General features: G+C 46.3%; 1 protein-coding gene across 5 annotated transcripts in view; it reads right to left on the bottom strand.

The window, feature by feature from the left end:
• The window catches only part of SCML2 (Scm polycomb group protein like 2), a 685,095-nt gene that overhangs the window by 144,775 nt on the left and 521,408 nt on the right, over nucleotides 1-18,912 (bottom strand). For all 5 annotated transcript variants that reach the window (XM_069204521.1, XM_069204522.1, XM_069204519.1 and 2 more), the window contains one exon: nucleotides 553-834. In XM_069204521.1, the coding sequence (XP_069060622.1) occupies nucleotides 553-834 (282 nt within the window). The remainder of the gene's footprint in view (nucleotides 1-552; nucleotides 835-18,912) is intronic.

Here is an 18,912-nt window from a genome sequence, read left to right as displayed (position 1 = left end):
CTTTAGAATCGATGTCCTGATAATGTTTGAATCCAAATATTTAAGGCATTAGTTTGAAATACTACCCAAGGATGAGGCACAACCATTAGTAATGCAAAATACATGTCTTCAGTGGGAAGGCTAGGGACCACTTTGGTATCAGAACAGAGTGATCCTTCTCATTTTGTGAAAGTGTACCGTAGACAGTAAAAGCTTGACCAGACCAGGTCCCAGTACTCATGTAACTGATATACAGCTTTTGAGAATTGCAACAACTCCATGAGGTACTGTAGGGATTTTGTAAAATATAGACTGTCATCTGGCACAAAGTACAAAGGTCATTTGGAAATGCTTGGACAAGCTGATACTAAAAGGTAGATAAAAAATAAGATGTGGCGGGGGTGACTGGTGATGTGAACATGGTGTGAGGCTAAGGAGCGGAGAGATTTATTGAAGGAGTTTCAGCAAAAAAAATTATAATTACTGCCAGCAACCAAGAACCAGCTGACAAAGAAGGTAAGCAGGATGATAAAGAAAAGCAAGAGTTGACGTTTGCTTAGCCCAAAAGCATACCTTCAATTCTCCTTTGCATGCGGTTTCTGTTCACTTCGTAGTAATTGCTGCTGCCAGTAGAGCTTGAAGACAGCCTGTGTAGAACAGGGGCTGAGTTTGAGGTAGCAGTGGCTGGCTGAACGGACCCTCTATAATAAGTAGCAGTTCCTGAGATACGGTATTCATTAGAATTTCGACAGGAAGGGCTGGATGGCTTTACTGAACTGAGTGTGGAGTCCATAGATTCCTCTCCAAACCGCTGTTCTTTGGAATTTATATTTTCTTCAGTATGCAGGGTTTGAGCTAGTTATATAAAAACAAAAAACAGAGTAAAGCATGAATAGAGGCTTAGCAGGTTTTACATTCCAGTGTGGTCTGCTTCGCTTATCTATGCATGTAATTTATACGTATTAAGTATAACACACAATACATTAGGGCAACTCAAGAAAAAGGGCGGAAAGGCTTGAGAGCTAACAAAACATGCATACCAAGCCATGGCTTAGCAACATATACCTAAATATAGCATATTTAAACATTACAAAACATGTGTTTTAATATATTTATGTTTTAGGTGTATATATATATATATATATATATATATATATATATATATATATATATATATATATATATATATATATTATTATTATTTTTAAAAAATATTCATTAGGGAACAGCTCCAAAAGAACACGTTTAACTGTCACAGATTTTACTGCACAATTTTTTTGAATTAAAAAATATCTATGATTAGCATGGTGATTACCAAGCGAACTCTAGATTCTACAAAATGTATCATGTTTTAACAAAGTATGAGCAAAATCAGACAGACTATAGCCAAGTAATTGGTAAGTCTTACTAAAAATAGACTACAGTGAACTTTATATACCAATGGCTCAAACCACCATGAAATGGATTGCTTCGCATTATTTTAAGAGATATGGAAATAACACTGAGAAAGTGAAAAATACTAAGCAGTCTATTCCTTCCAATGATTTCTAAAAATTACGAAACTGCACTGTACCTAGGACGGCTTCAAAAAAGTGAGCCTCTGTGACAGAGTCCAGTCTAACTGTGACATGTTGATAGTGACCTCACACAATGTCAGAAGGTTTGCTTTTGTCTGGAGGTGGTCTAATACTGATTACAGTGCATAACAAGTTATTTACCTTTGGTAATGCCTTATCCAGTAGAGACATTCTAGTTGGAGATTCCTTACCTTTGAATTCTCCCCAGGTGTTACACTGGATCTGAAAGTTTTTCATGAGTAGTACTCCTGTGCGCCGTTAGGTGGTGTCACTCGGGTCCACGTCCATTGTCGGCATCGTCCGCATCTTATATGGCATTGCGGGTCTTATATAGGTGCCAGGCAGGCTCGCTGACATCAGTTTTGGTTTTCACGACTTTCCACGACTGTCTGCTAGAAGTGCAGAGCGAAAAACAGAAACTGACTACTGGTGAGTCAAAATTAAGGCCCTGAAAGGGGAGTCTCTGCCCACAGAAATCAGTTTGCCGAGTGGGGAGGTTGGGTGGGTCAGTGAGGAATCTGCAAACAGAATATGTCCCTACCAGATAAGGCATTACTGAAGGTAAGCAGCAATATGTTAATCCGATATAGACTGCTAGTTGCAGATTCCTTACCTTTGAATAGATGCCTAAGCAATTCCATCCCCAGAGGTGAGTGTGCGAACCAAGTTCATACTAGAGAGTCCTGCAGGACTGTCCGTCAAAGTGCCCCTACCTCTGGACCAGACTGCCCAGGCAGTAGTTTTTGGTAAACGTGTGCAGGGCTGCCCACGCCGCCGCCTGGCAGGTATCAAGAACTGGAACTCTGCGTTCTAATGCAGTGGCCACTGCTTTTGCAGAATGAGCACGCAAACCCCTTCAGGGGATTGCTTCTTGGCCAGTGCATAGCAGATCTTTATATAGAGTACGACCCATCTGGAGATGATATGCTTCTGCACTGCCCAACCTTTCTTTGCACCCACATAACCGACAAAGATTTGATCGCCCACCCGGAACTCTTTTGTACAATCAAGGTAGAACGCCAACAATCTTTTTGGGTCCAGGCAGAGTAGTCTCTCCTCTTCCTTAGAGGGATGTGGGGTGCGTAAAATGTAGGCAAGGTCATGGACTGGCATACATGACAGGGCATAACCACTTTTGGCAGGACAGTGGCCCTAGTGCGAAGCAACACTTTGTTAGGATAGATAGAAAAGTATTGAGGCTTGGAGGCAAAGCCTGCAGGCCACTGACTCTAAGGGCATATGTAATGGCCACAAGGAAGGCAATCTTCAAATTAAGAAGCCTGATAGGATAATTGTGGAGAGACTCGAAAAAGCACACATCAAATAATTCAACACCAAATTCAAATCGCATTGGAGCATAATAAAAAGGAGATGGAGGAAATGTGTGGAACCTAAGTCAAAGGGACTTAAACAAAAGAGGTGGATCAGACAACCTCAAAAAAGCAGGAATTGCAGACAAATAACCTTTGAGAGTGCCCATGGCAGAGCTCTGCTGGACCAAAGAAGTACAAGTTACTTACCTTTGGTAACAAAATATCTGGTAGAGACATATTCTAGTAGCAGATTCCTTACCTTAGAATTTCCCCCATGCGTCAGACTGGATATGGAGATTTTTTTTCGAGCAATACCCTTGCATGTCAGTAGGTGGCGTTGGTTGATTCTGCTGACCTCGTAGTCGCCGTGATGACATCAGGAGTAGTACACAGACGCTGCCTCAGAGCAGTGACGTCAGTTTCTTTTAACAACTTTCCACGCCAAAGCGCAGATCCGCTAAGAATACTGAGATTGGTGCACCAGAGCTAAGGACCTGAAGGGGAATCCCTGTCCCTAGAAATCAGTTTGCAAGCAGGGAGGATAGGTGGGTTAGTTGGTAAGGAATCTGCAACTAGAATATGTCTCTACCAGATATTTCTTTACCAAAGGTAAGTAACTTGTACAGCCTTCTAGTGCAGATTCCTTACCTTAGAATAAATACCCAAGCAATACCATGCTCTGAGGTGGGCTGCGAACCAAGATCATACTAGTAAGTCCTGCAGGACCGAACAACCAAAGTAGCCGTCTCGACTGACCTGACTGTCCAAGCAGTAGTGTTTAGCAAACGTGTGCAGGGACACCCACGTAGCTGCCTGGCAGCTATCCAGGACAGGAACTCTGCGTGCTAATGCAATGGAGCAGCAGTCGCTCTGGTGGAATGAGCACGCAAGCCCTCTGGGGGTTGCTTCTTGGCCAAAGTGTAGCACATCTTGATGGAAAGAAGTACCTATGAAGAGATGCTACGTTTTTGCACCGCCTTCCCTTTCTTCGCACCCACATATGCGACAGAGTTGATGGTCCACCCGGAAAATCTTTAGTACGATTAAGATGGAACGCCAACGCTCTTTCTGGGTCCAGGCAGTTGGGTCTCCCCTCCTCATGGGAAGGATGTGGGGGTGCGTAAAAAGTAGGCACAGTGATGGACTGGCCTACATGAAAAGGCGTAACCACCTTGGGAAGGAAGGAAGTCTTAGTGCGCAACACCACTTTGTCAGGGTGCACAGAAAACTATGGAGGTTTGGACGAAAGGGCCTGAAGCTCACTCACCCTGCGAGCAGAAGTGTTGGCAACAAGAATGTCAGTTTTGAAGGTGAGGAGCTGTAAGGACAATTGTGCATCGGCTCAAAGGGAGTACACATTAAATAAGTAAGGACAAGATTGAGGTCCCACTGAGGCATGATAAATGGAGTAGGAGGAAATAAATGGGTGAGACCTTTTAGGAATCTACTTACAATACAAGAGTGAGGGCTAACCTAAGAAAGGACGAAATGGCAGATAAATACCCTTTAAGGGTGCTCAAAGCAGAGCCCTGCTGGGCCAAAGAAAGAATGAACAAAAGAACCTCAGATAGAGGGGCAGAGAGGGGATCAACAGATTTGTTGGTGCACCATGCCACAAATTTATACCGACAGGTGCATACGGTTTTGGTGGAGGGACGCCTGGGTACCAAGATAACGTCACAGACTGAGTGGAAGATTAAAAGTCATCAACTGGCGCCGCTCAATCTCCACGCATGAAGGCGGAGATTGGACAGGTTTGGGTGGAGAACTGTCCCCTGCTGCTGCAACAGAAGAACCGCCCGAAGAGGCAGTCTGAATGGAGGATCGATGGCCATACTCAATAGCTCTGTATACCATACTCTCCGTGCCCGGTCCGGAGCCACCAAGATGACTTGGACCCGGTCGTTCCTGATCTTCTTGAGAACTCTGGGCAGAAGTGGTATAGGCGGAAAGGAGGCCGGAGTTCCACTCAAGACAAAAAGCGTCTCCGAGCGAGAGCCGCCTCGGAAACTCCAACGCACAAAACAGCTGACATTGCGCGTTCTCTGCAGAGGTGAACAGATCTAACCAAGGCTCTTCCCACTGCTGAAAGAGACCTTGCGCCACCTCTGGATGGAGACAGCATTCGTGATCAGCTGTGTATTGATGGCTGAGTTCGTCCACTCTAGTACAGAGAGAACCCACCAGATTTTGAACCACCAGGGTAATGCCCTGATGTTCCAGCCATATCCAGAGACATAGTGCCTCCTGACAAAGGTTCCAGGACCCCACTCAGCCCTGTTTCTTGCAGTACCACATGGCGGTAGTATTGTCCGTGAACACCTGCACTACCTTCCCTTTGAAAGAGGGAAGAAATGCTTTCAGTGCCTGCCTGATCGCCCGGCGGTCCAGAAGATTGATATGGAGCCCAGACTCAGCCAGAGACCAGAGGACACGGGATCTCCGCTTCTCCCATGTGGCTGCCCCAACCCAGAAGCAACATCTGTCACTATAGATAGATCTGGCTGGGGAAGGGAGAGTGATCTGCCATGGACCCACTGCAGATTCGAAAGCCACCACTGCAGGTCGTTCGCAGTCCCCTCTGAGATCTGGACCATGTTGGAGATATTCCCCTGATGCTGTGCCCTATGGAACTTCAAGTTCCACTGCAGAACCTGCATATGCCATCTGGCATGTGTCACTAGCTAGATGCAGGAGGCCATGAGGCCCAGCAGCCTCAGAGTCAATCTCACTGAAACCCAAGACAGAGGCTGAAAGATCGGAATCATAGCCTGAATATCTTGGACTTGCTTTCCAGGAGGATAAGCCCGAAACTGCACTGTGTCCAGAACAGCTCTGATGAAAGGGAGCATCTGAGAGGGAGTCAGGTGTGACTTCAGCATGTTTATAGTGAACCCCAGCATGTGCAGGAGGCTCACCGTAGTCTGAAGGTGGGAGACGACTTTCTGGGGCGAGTCTATCTTCAACAGACAGTCGTCGAGGTAGGGGAAGACTGAGACCCCTAACCTGCGGAGATGAGCTGCAACCACCGCCGCTACTTTCATGAACACCGAGGGGCGCTGGTAAGGCCAAAGGGGAGCACAGTAAACTGATCGTGATCGTGACCTACCAGTGGCGGTGAAAACGGGGACCCACGTCTGGGCATACCATTCCCACTAAGGGCGACAAAAGAACAGATGGCTGACGGAATGCTGAACAATGCAAACATTCCTTTCAAACCTCAGTTCAGATGAAACTATGCTTCCAAGTCAAAAATTTCAGAAAATGGTCTCTTATGTTAAGATGCACAAACCATTACTTACATCCCACTGTGCACTGATTATGAACATGCATGCTGATTATGAACACGCATGACCTCACTAATAACACAAATCACACCATCCATGACATCCAAGCTATAACGTGTGATGCACAATGGGTGCAGCCCTAAACAGCATATACCTGAAGATGCACAGTTGGGGGGGGACCAAATATTGTGCATGAGAAATGGACTATCTGGGTAAAATTCGCTAGGCACAAACGGATCTTGTTTGCGAATGATGCAGAGAAGTTCAACGTGATCAGGATATGTTTGAAAGTGGCATGTTTGCAACATGTTTTCAAATGGGCAACAGTATTAATAAGTGCAGAAGGTATTTGTTAGATAACTTCATGAAGCACTATTTCTCTCCTTTTGCCTACCTCAGGGTGCAGCTACCCTGGACATTTCTTTCGAATACCTCTTAAAAAAACTTCACAAAACCAACTTTGCACAACCTTCAGCCAAGCAAAGTAGGGGCTAGACACTGAAAATGGCCTTAATCTGCAACTTGTGCCTGTCAAACTACCACAGACACTATTCAGCAAGCAAATCAAGTGTAGGAATCTTGGAACAAAGTCCAAGCATGACGATGGACAAGCTGTGCCACCACTAAAGAAGAAAAAAGTCTGTTTGAGCCTCCCAAAAGACTATAAGGAAAATGTTACTTACCCAGTAAGCATCTGTTTGTGGCACGTAGTGCTGCAGAGTCAAATGCTCTGTGTTAGAAATGGGGTCTTTGATTGGCAGTCAGGGTACCCACTGTCCAAGCAAGAACCCTCACTCTAGTCAGGGTAAGTCACACACAATCCAAATTATCCTGTGCCAGCCCTCTGGTAGCTTGGCACTGAGCAGTCAGGCTTAACACAGAAGGTAATGTGTAAAGTATTTGTGCAATAAATCATGCAATAACACAGTAGACCACCACAAGTATACACCACAGTGTTTAGAAAAATATATAATATTTATCTGATAAGATGCAGGTCAAAACGATTAAAATGCAATAAGTATATGTTGAGATATCACTGTAAAAATGATATAGTGTCTTTAGTCTTTTAAAAGCAATCAATGTCCCTTGCAAGCACACAGCACCTTTGTTTGCGTTCATACCTTAAGGGTGACTTATATGTCGAGAAAGGGGAGTTTTAGGCTTTGCAAGTACTTTTAAATGCCAAGTCGAATTGGCAGTGAAACTGCACACACAGGCCTTGCAATGGCAGGCCTGAGACATGGTTAAGGAGCTACTTAAGTGGGTGGCACAATCAGTGCTGCAGGCCCACTAGTAGCATTTCATCTACAGGCCCTAGGCACATCTAGTGCACTTTACTAGGTACTTCTAAGTAAATTAAATAATCCAATTGGGTATGATCCAATGTTATCCTGTTTAAAAGGAGAGAGCATATGCACTCTAGCACTGGTTAGCAGTGGTAAAGCACGCAGAGTCTTAAAACCAGCATAAACAGTATCCAAAAAGTGGAGGGAGGCAGGCAAAAAGTAAGGGGTGAACACCCTAAGGCTGTCAGGTCTAACACTCCGCACACTTACACCATATAGTGTTGGGTCCGGAATGTTGCAAGGGTTTTTTTGTTCGAAAAGTCTTTCAAGTCACAATGTACAATGACTCCTCCTCTTGCTGGCAAAGCGCAGGGTCCTTGACTCCATCTTCAGATTGCTTACCAGCAGGAGGGGATGAATGGCGTGAAGGTTAAATATAAGCAAGTGAAACGACCATGCATGAGAATGTATATCAAGAGACTAACAGCGATAGGTGTCCACGGAGGTGGGTGGGCGTATGTGAATCTACATCGCTATATGCCACAAACCGACGCTTACAGGGCAAATAACATTTTCCATTTGATGGCATGTGTGGCTGTAGACACACATGCTCTGCACAGACTGTAAAGCAGTGCCTACTAAGAATCGGCGGCTAACCTATGGGTGTTACAGTGCTTTGAAAAAAAGAGTATGCAGCACTGCCTGACCTACATTGGCTTGTTGGCGTGCTGTAACATCCACACAATAGTGTTTAGTGCAAGTGTGTGGTGTTTACCACGTAGTTGCCTTACAAATGTCAGCAATAGTTATGTTACCTAGGAATACCATAGATGCACCTTTCTTACGTGTTGAATGTGCTCTAGGGGAAATAGGTAGTGGCCTGTTGGCTTTTGCATAACATGTTTGTATGCATTTAACAATCTATCTTGTTATGCTGGATTTAGTAATAGGGTTACCTTTATGTGGTTGAGAAAAAGCAACAAAAAGTTGTTTTGTCTTCCTGAAAGATTAAGATCTATCAATATACAACATAAGCACTCTTTTCACGGCCAACATGAGTTGGTTCTTTCAGCAAATGAATCAGGTTGTGTGGGAGGAAACAGCAATTCAATAGTTTGATTGAGATGGAATTGAGATACTAATTCTCGTTGGGTTCCAGAGTAGCGTGCTACTCAACGAAAAGCGCTTCGATGCCTCGTCAGGGGTAGTAAGCGCTATATAATGAAAATGTCACTTACCCAGTGTACATCTGTTCGTGGCATCAGTCGCAGTAGATTCGCATGTTCTGCAATAGCTCGCCATCTGGTGTTGGGCCGGAGTGTTACAAGTTGTTTTTCTTCGAAGAAGTCTTTCGAGTCACGGGACCGAGTGACTCCTCCTTTTGTCTCCATTGCGCATGGGCGTCGACTCCATCCTCGATTGTTTTTCCCCGCAGAGGGTGAGGTAGGAGTTGAATTGTAGTAATAGTGCCCATGCAATGGAGTGACTAAGTATGCACCTATTTAAGGTTGAGATGATACATATATAATTAATTGAAGGTAACTTCCAAACTGCTACAGGCTCCCGGGGAGGCGGGTGGGCACATGCGAATCTACTGCGACTGATGCCACGAACAGATGTACACTGGGTAAGTGACATTTTCAGTTCGATGGCATCTGTCGCTGTAGATGCGCATGTTCTGCATAGACTAGTAAGCAGTTATTTCCCCAAAAGCGGTGGATCAGCCTGTAGGAGTGGAAGTAGTCTGAAATAATGTTCTTAATACAGCTTGCCCTACTGTGGCTTGTTGTGCGGATAACACGTCTACACAGTAGTGCTTGGTGAATGTGTGAGGCGTAGACCATGTGGCTGCCTTACATATTTCATGCATTGGGATGTTTCCTAGAAAGGCCATGGTAGCACCTTTCTTTCTGGTTGAGTGTGCCCTTGGTGTAATGGGCAGCTGTCGTTTAGCTTTAAGGTAGCAGATTTGGATGCATTTAACTATCCATCTGGCTATACCTTGCTTTGAAATTGGGTTTCCTGCATGAGGTTTTTGAAATGCAATAAAGAGTTGTTTAGTCTTTCTGATGTTTTTTGTTCTGTCAATGTAATACATCAATGCTCTTTTGACATCTAATGTATGTAGTGCCCTTTCAGCTACGGTATCTGGCTGTGGAAAGAACACTGGAAGTTCCACTGTTTGATTTAGATGGAACGGTGAAATAACCTTTGGCAAAAATTTAGGATTGGTCCTTAGGACGACTTTACTTTTGTGTAGTTGTATAAAAGGTTCCTGTATTGTAAACGCCTGAATCTCGCTTACTCTTCTTAGGGAAGTAATGGCGATGAGAAATGCCACCTTCCAGGTTAGGAATTGTATTTCGCAGGAGTGCATGGGTTCAAAAGGTGGACCCATAAGTCTAGTTAGGACAACATTTAGGTTCCATGAAGGAACAGGTAGTGTTCTTGGTGGTATAATTCTCCTAAGGCCCTCCATGAATGCTTTAATGACTGGTATCTTATATAGGGAAGTTGAATAGGTAGTCTGCAGGTATGCAGATATTGCTGCAAGGTGTATTTTAATGGAAGAGAAAGCTAGGTTAGATTTTTGTAAGTGAAGCAAGTAACCCACTACATGTTGTGGAGTTGTGTGTAATGGTTGTATTTGATTAATATGGCAGTAGCAAACAAACCTCTTCCATTTACTTGCATAACAGTGCCTGGTGGATGGCCTTCTGGCTTGTTTTATGACTTCCATACATTCTTGGGTAAGTTGTAAGTGCCCGAATTCTAGGATTTCAGGAGCCAGATTGCTAGATTCAGCGATGCTGGATCTGGGTGTCTGATCTTTTGGTTGTGCTGTGTTAACAGATCTGGCCTGTTGGGCAATTTGATGCAGGGTACCACTGATAGGTCTAGCAGCGTTGTGTACCAGGGTTGCCTTGCCCAAGTTGGTGCTATCAATATGAGTTTGAGTTTGCTTTGACTGAGTTTGTTTACCAGGTAAGGAAGGAGAGGGAGAGGAGGAAAAGCGTAAGCAAATATCCCTGACCAGTTCATCCATAGGGCATTGCCTTGGGATTGTTTGTGTGGGTATCTGGATGCGAAGTTTTGGCATTTTGCGTTCTCCCTTGTCGCAAACAAGTCTATCTGAGGTGTTCCCCAGAGTTTGAAATAAGTGTTCAGAATTTGGGGGTGAATTTCCCATTCGTGGACCTGTTGATGATCTCGTGAGAGATTGTCTGCGAGTTGATTTTGGATCCCTGGTATAAACTGTGCTATTAGGCGAATTTGGTTGTGAATTGCCCAATGCCAAATTTTTTGTGCTAGCAGGCTTAACTGCGTGGAGTGCGTCCCCCCCTGCTTGTTTAGATAATACATTGTCGTCATGTTGTCTGTTTTGACGAGAATGTATTTGTGAACTATTATTGGTTGGAAGGCTTTTAGTGCTTGAAAAACTGCTAGAAGTTCTAGGTGATTGATATGCAGTTTTGTTTGATGTACGTTCCATTGTCCTTGTATGCTGTGTTGATCGAGGTGTGTTCCCCACCCTGTCATGGAAGCATCTGTTGTTATTACGTATTGTGGCACTGGGTCTTGGAAAGGCCGCCCCTTGTTTAAATTTATGTTGTTCCACCACAGAAGCGAGAGGTAAGTTTGGCGGTCTATTAACACCAGATCTAGAAGGTGACCCTGTGCTTGAGACCACTGTGATGCTAGGCATTGTTGTAAGGGCCTCATGTGCAGTCTTGCGTTTGGGACAATGGCTATGCATGAAGACATCATGCCTAGGAGTTGTAATACCATCTTTGCCTGTATCTTTTGTGTTGGATACATGCGTTGTATGATGGTGTTGAAATTTAGAATTCTTTGTGGACTTGGAGTGGCTACTCCCTTCGATGTGTCTATTATGGCTCCTAGGTATTGTTGTACCTTGCGCGGCAGAATGTTGGATTTTGTAAAGTTGACGGTGAACCCGAGTTTGAAGAGGGTTTGTATGATCTGATTTGTGTGATTTGAGCACTGTATGAACGAATGGGCCTTGATTAGCCAGTCGTCCAAATATGGGAACACATGTATTTGCTGCCTTCTTATGTGTGCAGCGACTACCGCTAGACATTTGGTAAAGACTCTTGGTGCGGTTGTTAATCCGAAAGGCAGTACCTTGAATTGGTAATGTATTCCTTTGAATACAAACCTTAGGTATTTCCTGTGCGATGGGTGTATTGGTATATGGAAATAAGCATCTTTGAGGTCTAAAGTTGCCATGTAGTCGTGTAGTTTTAGCAATGGCAATACTTCTTGTAGTGTGACCATGTGGAAGTGGTCTGATTTGATGAAAGTGTTCACTACTCTGAGGTCTAGGATTGGTCTCAGCGTTTTGTCCTTCTTTGGTATCAGAAAGTACAGTGAGTAAACCCCTGTGTTTATTTGTGTGTTTGGCACTAATTCGATTGCATTCTTTTGCAATAGTGCCTGCACTTCTATCTCCAGGAGATTGGAATGGTGTGTTGTTAAATTTTGTGCTTTTGGTGGTATGTTTGGAGGGAATTGTAGAAATTCTATGCAATAACCATGTTGGATAATTGCTAGAACCCAAGTGTCTGTAGTGATTTTCTCCCATGCTTTGTAATAATGACCTATTCTTCCCCCCACTGGTGTTGTGTGGAGGGGGTGAGTGACATGTGAGTCACTGTTTAGTAGTAGGGGTTTTGGGGCTTTGAAATCTTCCTCTATTTCTAGGGAATTGCCCTCCTCTATATTGTCCCCAAAAACCTCCTCTATACTGTCCCTGGTAACTGGACGGTGTGGCTTGTGAGGTGCTGGCTTGTGTGCTTTGACCCCGAAACCCCCCTCGAAAGGGCGTTTTACGGAATGTGCTGTAATTCCCTCTGCTTTGCGGGGAGTAGAGTGCGCCCATGGCTTTGGCAGTGTCCGTATCTTTTTTGAGTTTCTCAATCGCTGTGTCCACTTCTGGACCGAACAGTTCTTTTTCATTAAAAGGCATATTGAGAACTGCTTGTTGAATCTCTGGTTTAAATGCAGACGTTCGGAGCCATGCATGCCTTCTGATAGTTACAGATGTATTAATTGTCCGTGCAGCTGTATCTGCAGCGTCCATGGAGGAGCGTATCTGGTTGTTGGAGATGGCCTGTCCCTCCTCAACCACTTGTTTTGCCCTATTTTGTAAGTCCTTGGGCAGATGTTCAATGAGATGTTGCATCTCGTCCCAGTGGGCTCTGTCATAGCGCGCAAGTAGTGCCTGGGAGTTCGCGATGCGCCACTGGTTTGCAGCTTGTGCTGCGACTCTTTTACCAGCTGCATCGAACTTGCGGCTTTCTTTATCTGGGGGTGGTGCATCTCCAGATGTGTGAGAGTTGGCCCTTTTCCTAGCTGCTCCTACAACGACAGAGTCTGGTGGCAGCTGTGTAGTGATGAAAACCGGGTCCGTAGGAGGCGGCTTATACTTTTTTTCCACCCTTGGTGTGATTGCCCTACTTTTGACCGGCTCCTTAAAGATGTCTTTTGCGTGCCGGAGCATACCAGGGAGCATAGGCAGGCTTTGGTATGAGCTGTGGGTGGAGGAGAGTGTGTTGAATAAGAAATCATCCTCGACCTGTTCTGAGTGGAGGCTTACGTGGTGAAATTGTGCTGCTCTAGCCACCACTTGAGAGTACGCGGTGCTGTCTTCTGGTGGAGATGGCTTTGTAGGGTATGTCTCCGGACTGTTATCTGACACTGGGGCGTCGTATAGGTCCCATGCGTCCTGATCTTGGTCACCCTGGCTCATGGTGGTGTGAGCTGGGGAGTGTGATGGAGTTTGTGCTGGTGAAACGTTAATCACGGGCGGAGGAGAGGGTGGTGGTGTAACTCTTTTCACCACTTTTGGTTGTGGTGTTTGTTCCGTCTGGAACTCCAACCTTCTCTTTCTCCTAATGGGGGGAAGGGTGCTTATTTTTCCTGTCCCCTGCTGAATGAAGATACGCTTTTGCGTATGGTCCACATCAGTTGCTTGTAGCTCTTCCTCAAACCTATGCTTCTGCATTTGGGAGGTTAGCGAGTGCTCTTCTGTATAAGAGCCTGAAGCTGGGTCGCTTGCAGTTTGTTTCGGCATCGAAACTTTGTCTGCGTGTTTTTTCGGCTCCGAGGTGACTTTTTTCCTTTTCGGGGCCGAAACCTCTCGGCGTCGATCTGTTTCGGTGCCGCTGTCTCGGCGTCGAGCCGTGTCCACACCGGCATCTCGGTGTCGAGGCTTGTCTCCAGCACTTTCTCGGTCCCGAGAAGGCTGCGTGCCGGTGTCTCGACCGGAGTCGGACGATCTCGGCACTGTTTGGGCCTTTTTCGGTGCCGACGGTCGGTCACCGAATTTATGGGTGGAGCCATGGCCGGATGGCAGTGGCGTCCCCTGGGCCTTGTAAATGTGTCTCTGTGTGGTTTTCGACGTCTTACTCACGGTTTGTGTATCGTCGAATCCTTCGGAGTCGGAGTCTTGGATCGAGAAGGTACCTTCCTCTTCCTGTTCCTCGAACTCCCGTTGGGCTGTCGGTGCGGACGCCATCTGAAGTCTTCTGGCTCGACGGTCTCGGAGTGTTTTTCGGGACCGGAACGCACGACAGGCCTCGCAGGTGTCTTCGCTGTGCTCAGGTGACAGGCACAGGTTGCAGACCAAGTGTTGGTCTGTGTAGGGGTATTTATTGTGGCATTTGGGGCAGAAACGGAACGGGGTCCGTTCCATCGGCGTTCCTCAGCACGCGGTCGGGCCGACCAGGCCCCGACGGAGGATCGAAAAACTACCCCGAAGGGCACCGGAGCTCTTCGATCTACGATGCGGTGTTGAATCCAAGTACGCCGATCCCGAACGCAACAATACCGACGAAAATCTTCAGAAATTAGCTAATTTTCCGTTCCGAAACTCGGAGCGACAGGAACACGTCCGAACCCGATGGCGGAAAAAAAACAATCGAGGATGGAGTCGACGCCCATGCGCAATGGAGACAAAAGGAGGAGTCACTCGGTCCCGTGACTCGAAAGACTTCTTCGAAGAAAAACAACTTGTAACACTCCGGCCCAACACCAGATGGCGAGCTATTGCAGAACATGCGTATCTACAGCGACAGATGCCATCGAACATATGATTACAATACAGTACAATACAATATCTTTGGTTGAAATTTAAGGTTGGTGCGAAGACCCACTTTATCTTTATGTATTTGGAAAAAAGGTTCTTGTAATTTTAGTGCCTGGAAATCACTCACACGTCTTAGGGAAGTGATTGGAACCAAGTAGGCTACTTTTCATGAAAACAGGAGACGGCATGAATGTAGTGGTTCAAAAGGTGGTCTCATAAGTCTAGTGTAAGGAAATGCCTCCTTGGCATGGTTACCCCCTGACTTTTTGCCTTTGCTGTTGCTAAGTTATGATTTGAAAGTGTGCTGAGGCCTGCTAACCAGGCCCCAGCACCAGTGTTCTTTCCCTAACCTGTACTTTTGTTTCCACAATTGGCACACCCTGGCATCCAGGTAAGTCCCTTGTAACTGGTCCTCTGGTACCAAGGGCCCTGATGCCAGGGAAGGTCTCTAAGGGCTGCAGCATGTCTTATGCCACTCTGGGGACCCCTCACTCAGCACAAACACACTGCTTGCCAGCTTGTGTGTGCTAGTGGGGATAAAGCGACTAAGTCGACATGGCACTCCCCTCAGGGTGCCATGCCGACCTCACACTGCCTACAGGTATAGATAAGTCACCCCTCTAGCAGGCCTTACAGCCCTAAGGCAGGGTGCACTATACCATAGGTGAGGGCATAAGTGCATGAGCACTATGCCCCTACAGTGTCTAAGCCAAACCTTAGACATTGTAAGTGCAGGGTAGCCATAAGAGTATATGGTCTGGGAGCCTGTCATGCACGAACTCCACAGCACCATAATGGCTACACTGAAAACTGGGAAGTTTGGTATCAAACTTCTCAGCACAATAAATGCACACTGATGCCAGTGTACATTTTATTGTAACATACACCCCAGAGGGCACCTTAGAGGTGCCCCCTGAAACCTTAACCGACTATCCGTGTAGGCTGACTAGTTTTAGCAGCCTGCCACACACCAGACATGTTGCTGGCCACATGGGGAGAGTGCCTTTGTCACTCTGTGGCTAGTAACAAAGCCTGTACTTGGTGGAGGTGCTTCACACCTCCCCCTGCAGGAACTGTAGCACATGGCGGTGAGCCTCAAAGGCTCACCCCCTTTGTTACAGCACCCCAGGGCACTCGAGCTAGTGGAGTTGCCCGCCCCCTCCGGCCACGGCCCCACTTTTGGCAGCAAGGCCGGAGGAGATAATGAGAAAAACAAGGAGGAGTCACTGGCCACTCAGGACAGCCCCTAAGGTGTCCTGAGCTGAGGTGACTCTGACTTTTAGAAATCCTCCATCTTGCAGATGGAGGATTCCCCCAATAGGGATAGGAATGTGCCCCCCTCCCCTCGGGGAGGAGGCACAAAGAGGGTGTAGCCACCCTCAGGGCTAGTAGCCATTGGCTACTAACCCCCCAGACCTAAACACACCCCTAAATTCAGTATTTAGGGGCTCCACAGAACCTAGGATCTCAGATTCCTGCAACCTAAGAAGAAGAGGACTGCTGAACTGAAAAACCTGCAGAGAAGACGGAGACACCAACTGCTTTGGCCCCAGCTCTACCGGCCTGTCTCCCCACTTCTAAAGACACTGCTCCAGCGACGCGTTCCCAGGGTCCAGCAACCTCTGAAGCCTCAGAGGACTATCCTGCATCTAGAAGGACCAAGAACTCCAGAGGACAGCAGCTCTGTTCCCCAAAAGACTGCAACTATGCAACAAAGAAGCAACTTTAAAACAACACACGTTTCCTGCCGGAAGCGTGAGACTTGGCACTCTGCACCCGACGCCCCTGGCTCGACTTGTGGAGAACAAACACTACAGGGAGGACTCTCCGGCGACTGCGAGCCCGTGAGTAGCCAGAGTTGACCCCCCTGAGCCCCCACAGCGACGCCCGCAGAGGGAATCCCGAGGCTCCCCCTGACCGCGACTGCCTGCTTCAAAGACCCGACGCCTGGTAAGGACACTGCACCCGCAGCCCCCAGGACCTGAAGGATCCGACCTCCAGTGCAGGAGCGACCCCCAGGTGGCCCTCTCCCTTGCCCAGGTGGTGGCTACCCCGAGGAGCCCCCCCCCTTGCCTGCATCGCTGAAGAGACCCCTTGGTCTCCCATTGATTTCTATTGTGAACCCGACGCTTGTTTGCACACTGCACCCGGCCGCCCCGTGCTGCTGAGGGTGTACTTTCTGTGTGGACTTGTGTCCCTCCCGGTGCCCTACAAAACCCCCCTGGTCTGCCCTCCGAAGACGCGGGTACTTACCTGCTGGCAGACTGGAACCGGGGCACCCCCTTCTCCATTGAAGCCTATGTGTTTTGGGGCACCATTTTGACCTCTGCACCTGACCGGCCCTGAGCTGCTGGTGTGGTAACTTTGGGGTTGCTCTGAACCCCCAACGGTGGGCTACCTTGTACCCAAACTTGAACCCCGTAGGTGGTTTACTTACCTGCAAAAACTAACAAACACTTACCTCCCCCAGGACAGGAACTGTTGAAAATTGCACTGTCTAGTTTTAAAATAGCTATATGTCATTTATGTGAAAACTGTATATGCTATTTTGCTAATTCAAAGTTCCTAATGTTCCTACATGAAATACCTTTCATTTGAAGTATTACTTGTAAAACTTGAACTTGTGGTTCTTAAAATAAACTAAGAAAATATATTTTTCTATACAAAAACCTATTGGAGTGGAAGTGTCTCTGAGTGTGTGTTCCTCATTTATTGCCTGTGTGTGTACAACAAATGCTTAACACTACCCTCTGATAAGCCTACTGCTCGACCACACTACCACAAAATAGAGCATTAGAATTATCTCTTTTTGCCACTATCTTACCTCTAAGGGGAACCCTTGTACTCTGTGCATACTATTCCTTACTTTGAAATAGTGCATACTGTATTAAGGTTCCAAGAAGGCACTGGAGACAATCTTGGTGGTTTCACTCTTTTGAGTTCATCCACAGAAGCCTTTATGACAGGGATTTTAAAAAGAGAAGAATGTTGTCTGTTCTGAAGATAAGCAGCTAAGGCTGCTAAATGTAATCTTATAAAGGTGCATTCCAGTTATGCTTTTTGCAAATAAAGAATAAGATAATATTTTGTAACAACACTTGGAAAGGATCACAGTTTAAAAAAATGCAACTGTGAACAAAGCATTTCCACTTTGCTGCATAACATGATCTAGTGGTTGGTCTGTGTGCTTCTTTAAGAATGTCCATATAGTTTTGAGGTAGATTTAAATACCCAAATTCTATGACTTCAGGAGCCAAAGGGAAACATCCAATCGGGATTTGGGTGCCTGATTGACCTTGGTTCTGAGTGAGAAGGACTGGGTCAAGAAGAAGCATCTCGTGGCGTTACTGATAGGTCCAGTAGAGTGGTGAACCATGGTTGTCTTGCCCATGTGGGTGCCACTAAGATTAGTGTGAGTGAAGTTTGCTTAAGCTTCCGAAACACATACAGGAGGAGAGAGAGAGGTGGAAAAACATATGCAAATATCCCTGTCCAGTTCATCCATATAGCATTGCCCTTGAACTGAAGGTGTGGGTACCTGGAGGCGAAGTGTGGGCATTTTGTGTTCCTCTTTGTTGCGAATAGATATATGTTTGGAAGTCCCCACTTTTGGAAGTAGGGTTGAAGGTCTCTGGGGTGGAGTTCCCACTCGTGGACTTGTTGCTGCATCGTAATGAGGAGGTTGGCAAAATTGTTGTGTGATCCTGGGAGGTGTTCCCCTAACAGGTAAATGTTGTGGCGAACAACCCAGTGCCAAATTGCTTGTGCAAGGAGAGACAACTGAAGTTGTAGGGCCCCCATAGATTTTCTTACCTCGCTGCCCTTCTTCATCTTTCCTAATGCCTGATCTACTTGCAAACTAAGAAGATGTTCCTTATTGAATGGTACATTCAAGGTTTTTTTGTTGTACCTCCTGTTTGAAACTGGAAATACATAGCCACACAAGCCGGTGTAAAAGGACACTTGTATTAATACCTCTGGCTGCTGTATAAGTCAAGTCCAAAGCACAGCATATGGAGCTATTGGAAATTGGTTAACAATTTCCTGCCCTCTTTTTCTGTGCTCCTCTGGGAGGTATTGGAGTAACTGCTCCATTTCGTCCCAGTGGACACGATCATATCTTGCCAGGAGTCCCTGCGTATTGGCAATACGCCAGTGATTAGCTGCTTGAGCAGCAACACGTTTGCCTAAAGTGTCAATGAGCTTACTCTGTTTAATAGGAGGTGGAGCATCTTGGTCAGCTTGGGAACTGACTCTCTTCCTAGCATGTGACACAACCAGAGATTCTGCTAGAATTTGATCCTTGATATAAATTGGATCTGAGGGTTAGGTCTTATACTCCTTCTCCCTCTTGGTGTA

Source organism: Pleurodeles waltl, chromosome 8 (assembly GCF_031143425.1).
Source record: "Pleurodeles waltl isolate 20211129_DDA chromosome 8, aPleWal1.hap1.20221129, whole genome shotgun sequence".
Lineage (NCBI taxonomy): Eukaryota > Metazoa > Chordata > Amphibia > Caudata > Salamandridae > Pleurodeles > Pleurodeles waltl.
This window is presented reverse-complemented; position numbering and strand designations above follow the sequence as displayed.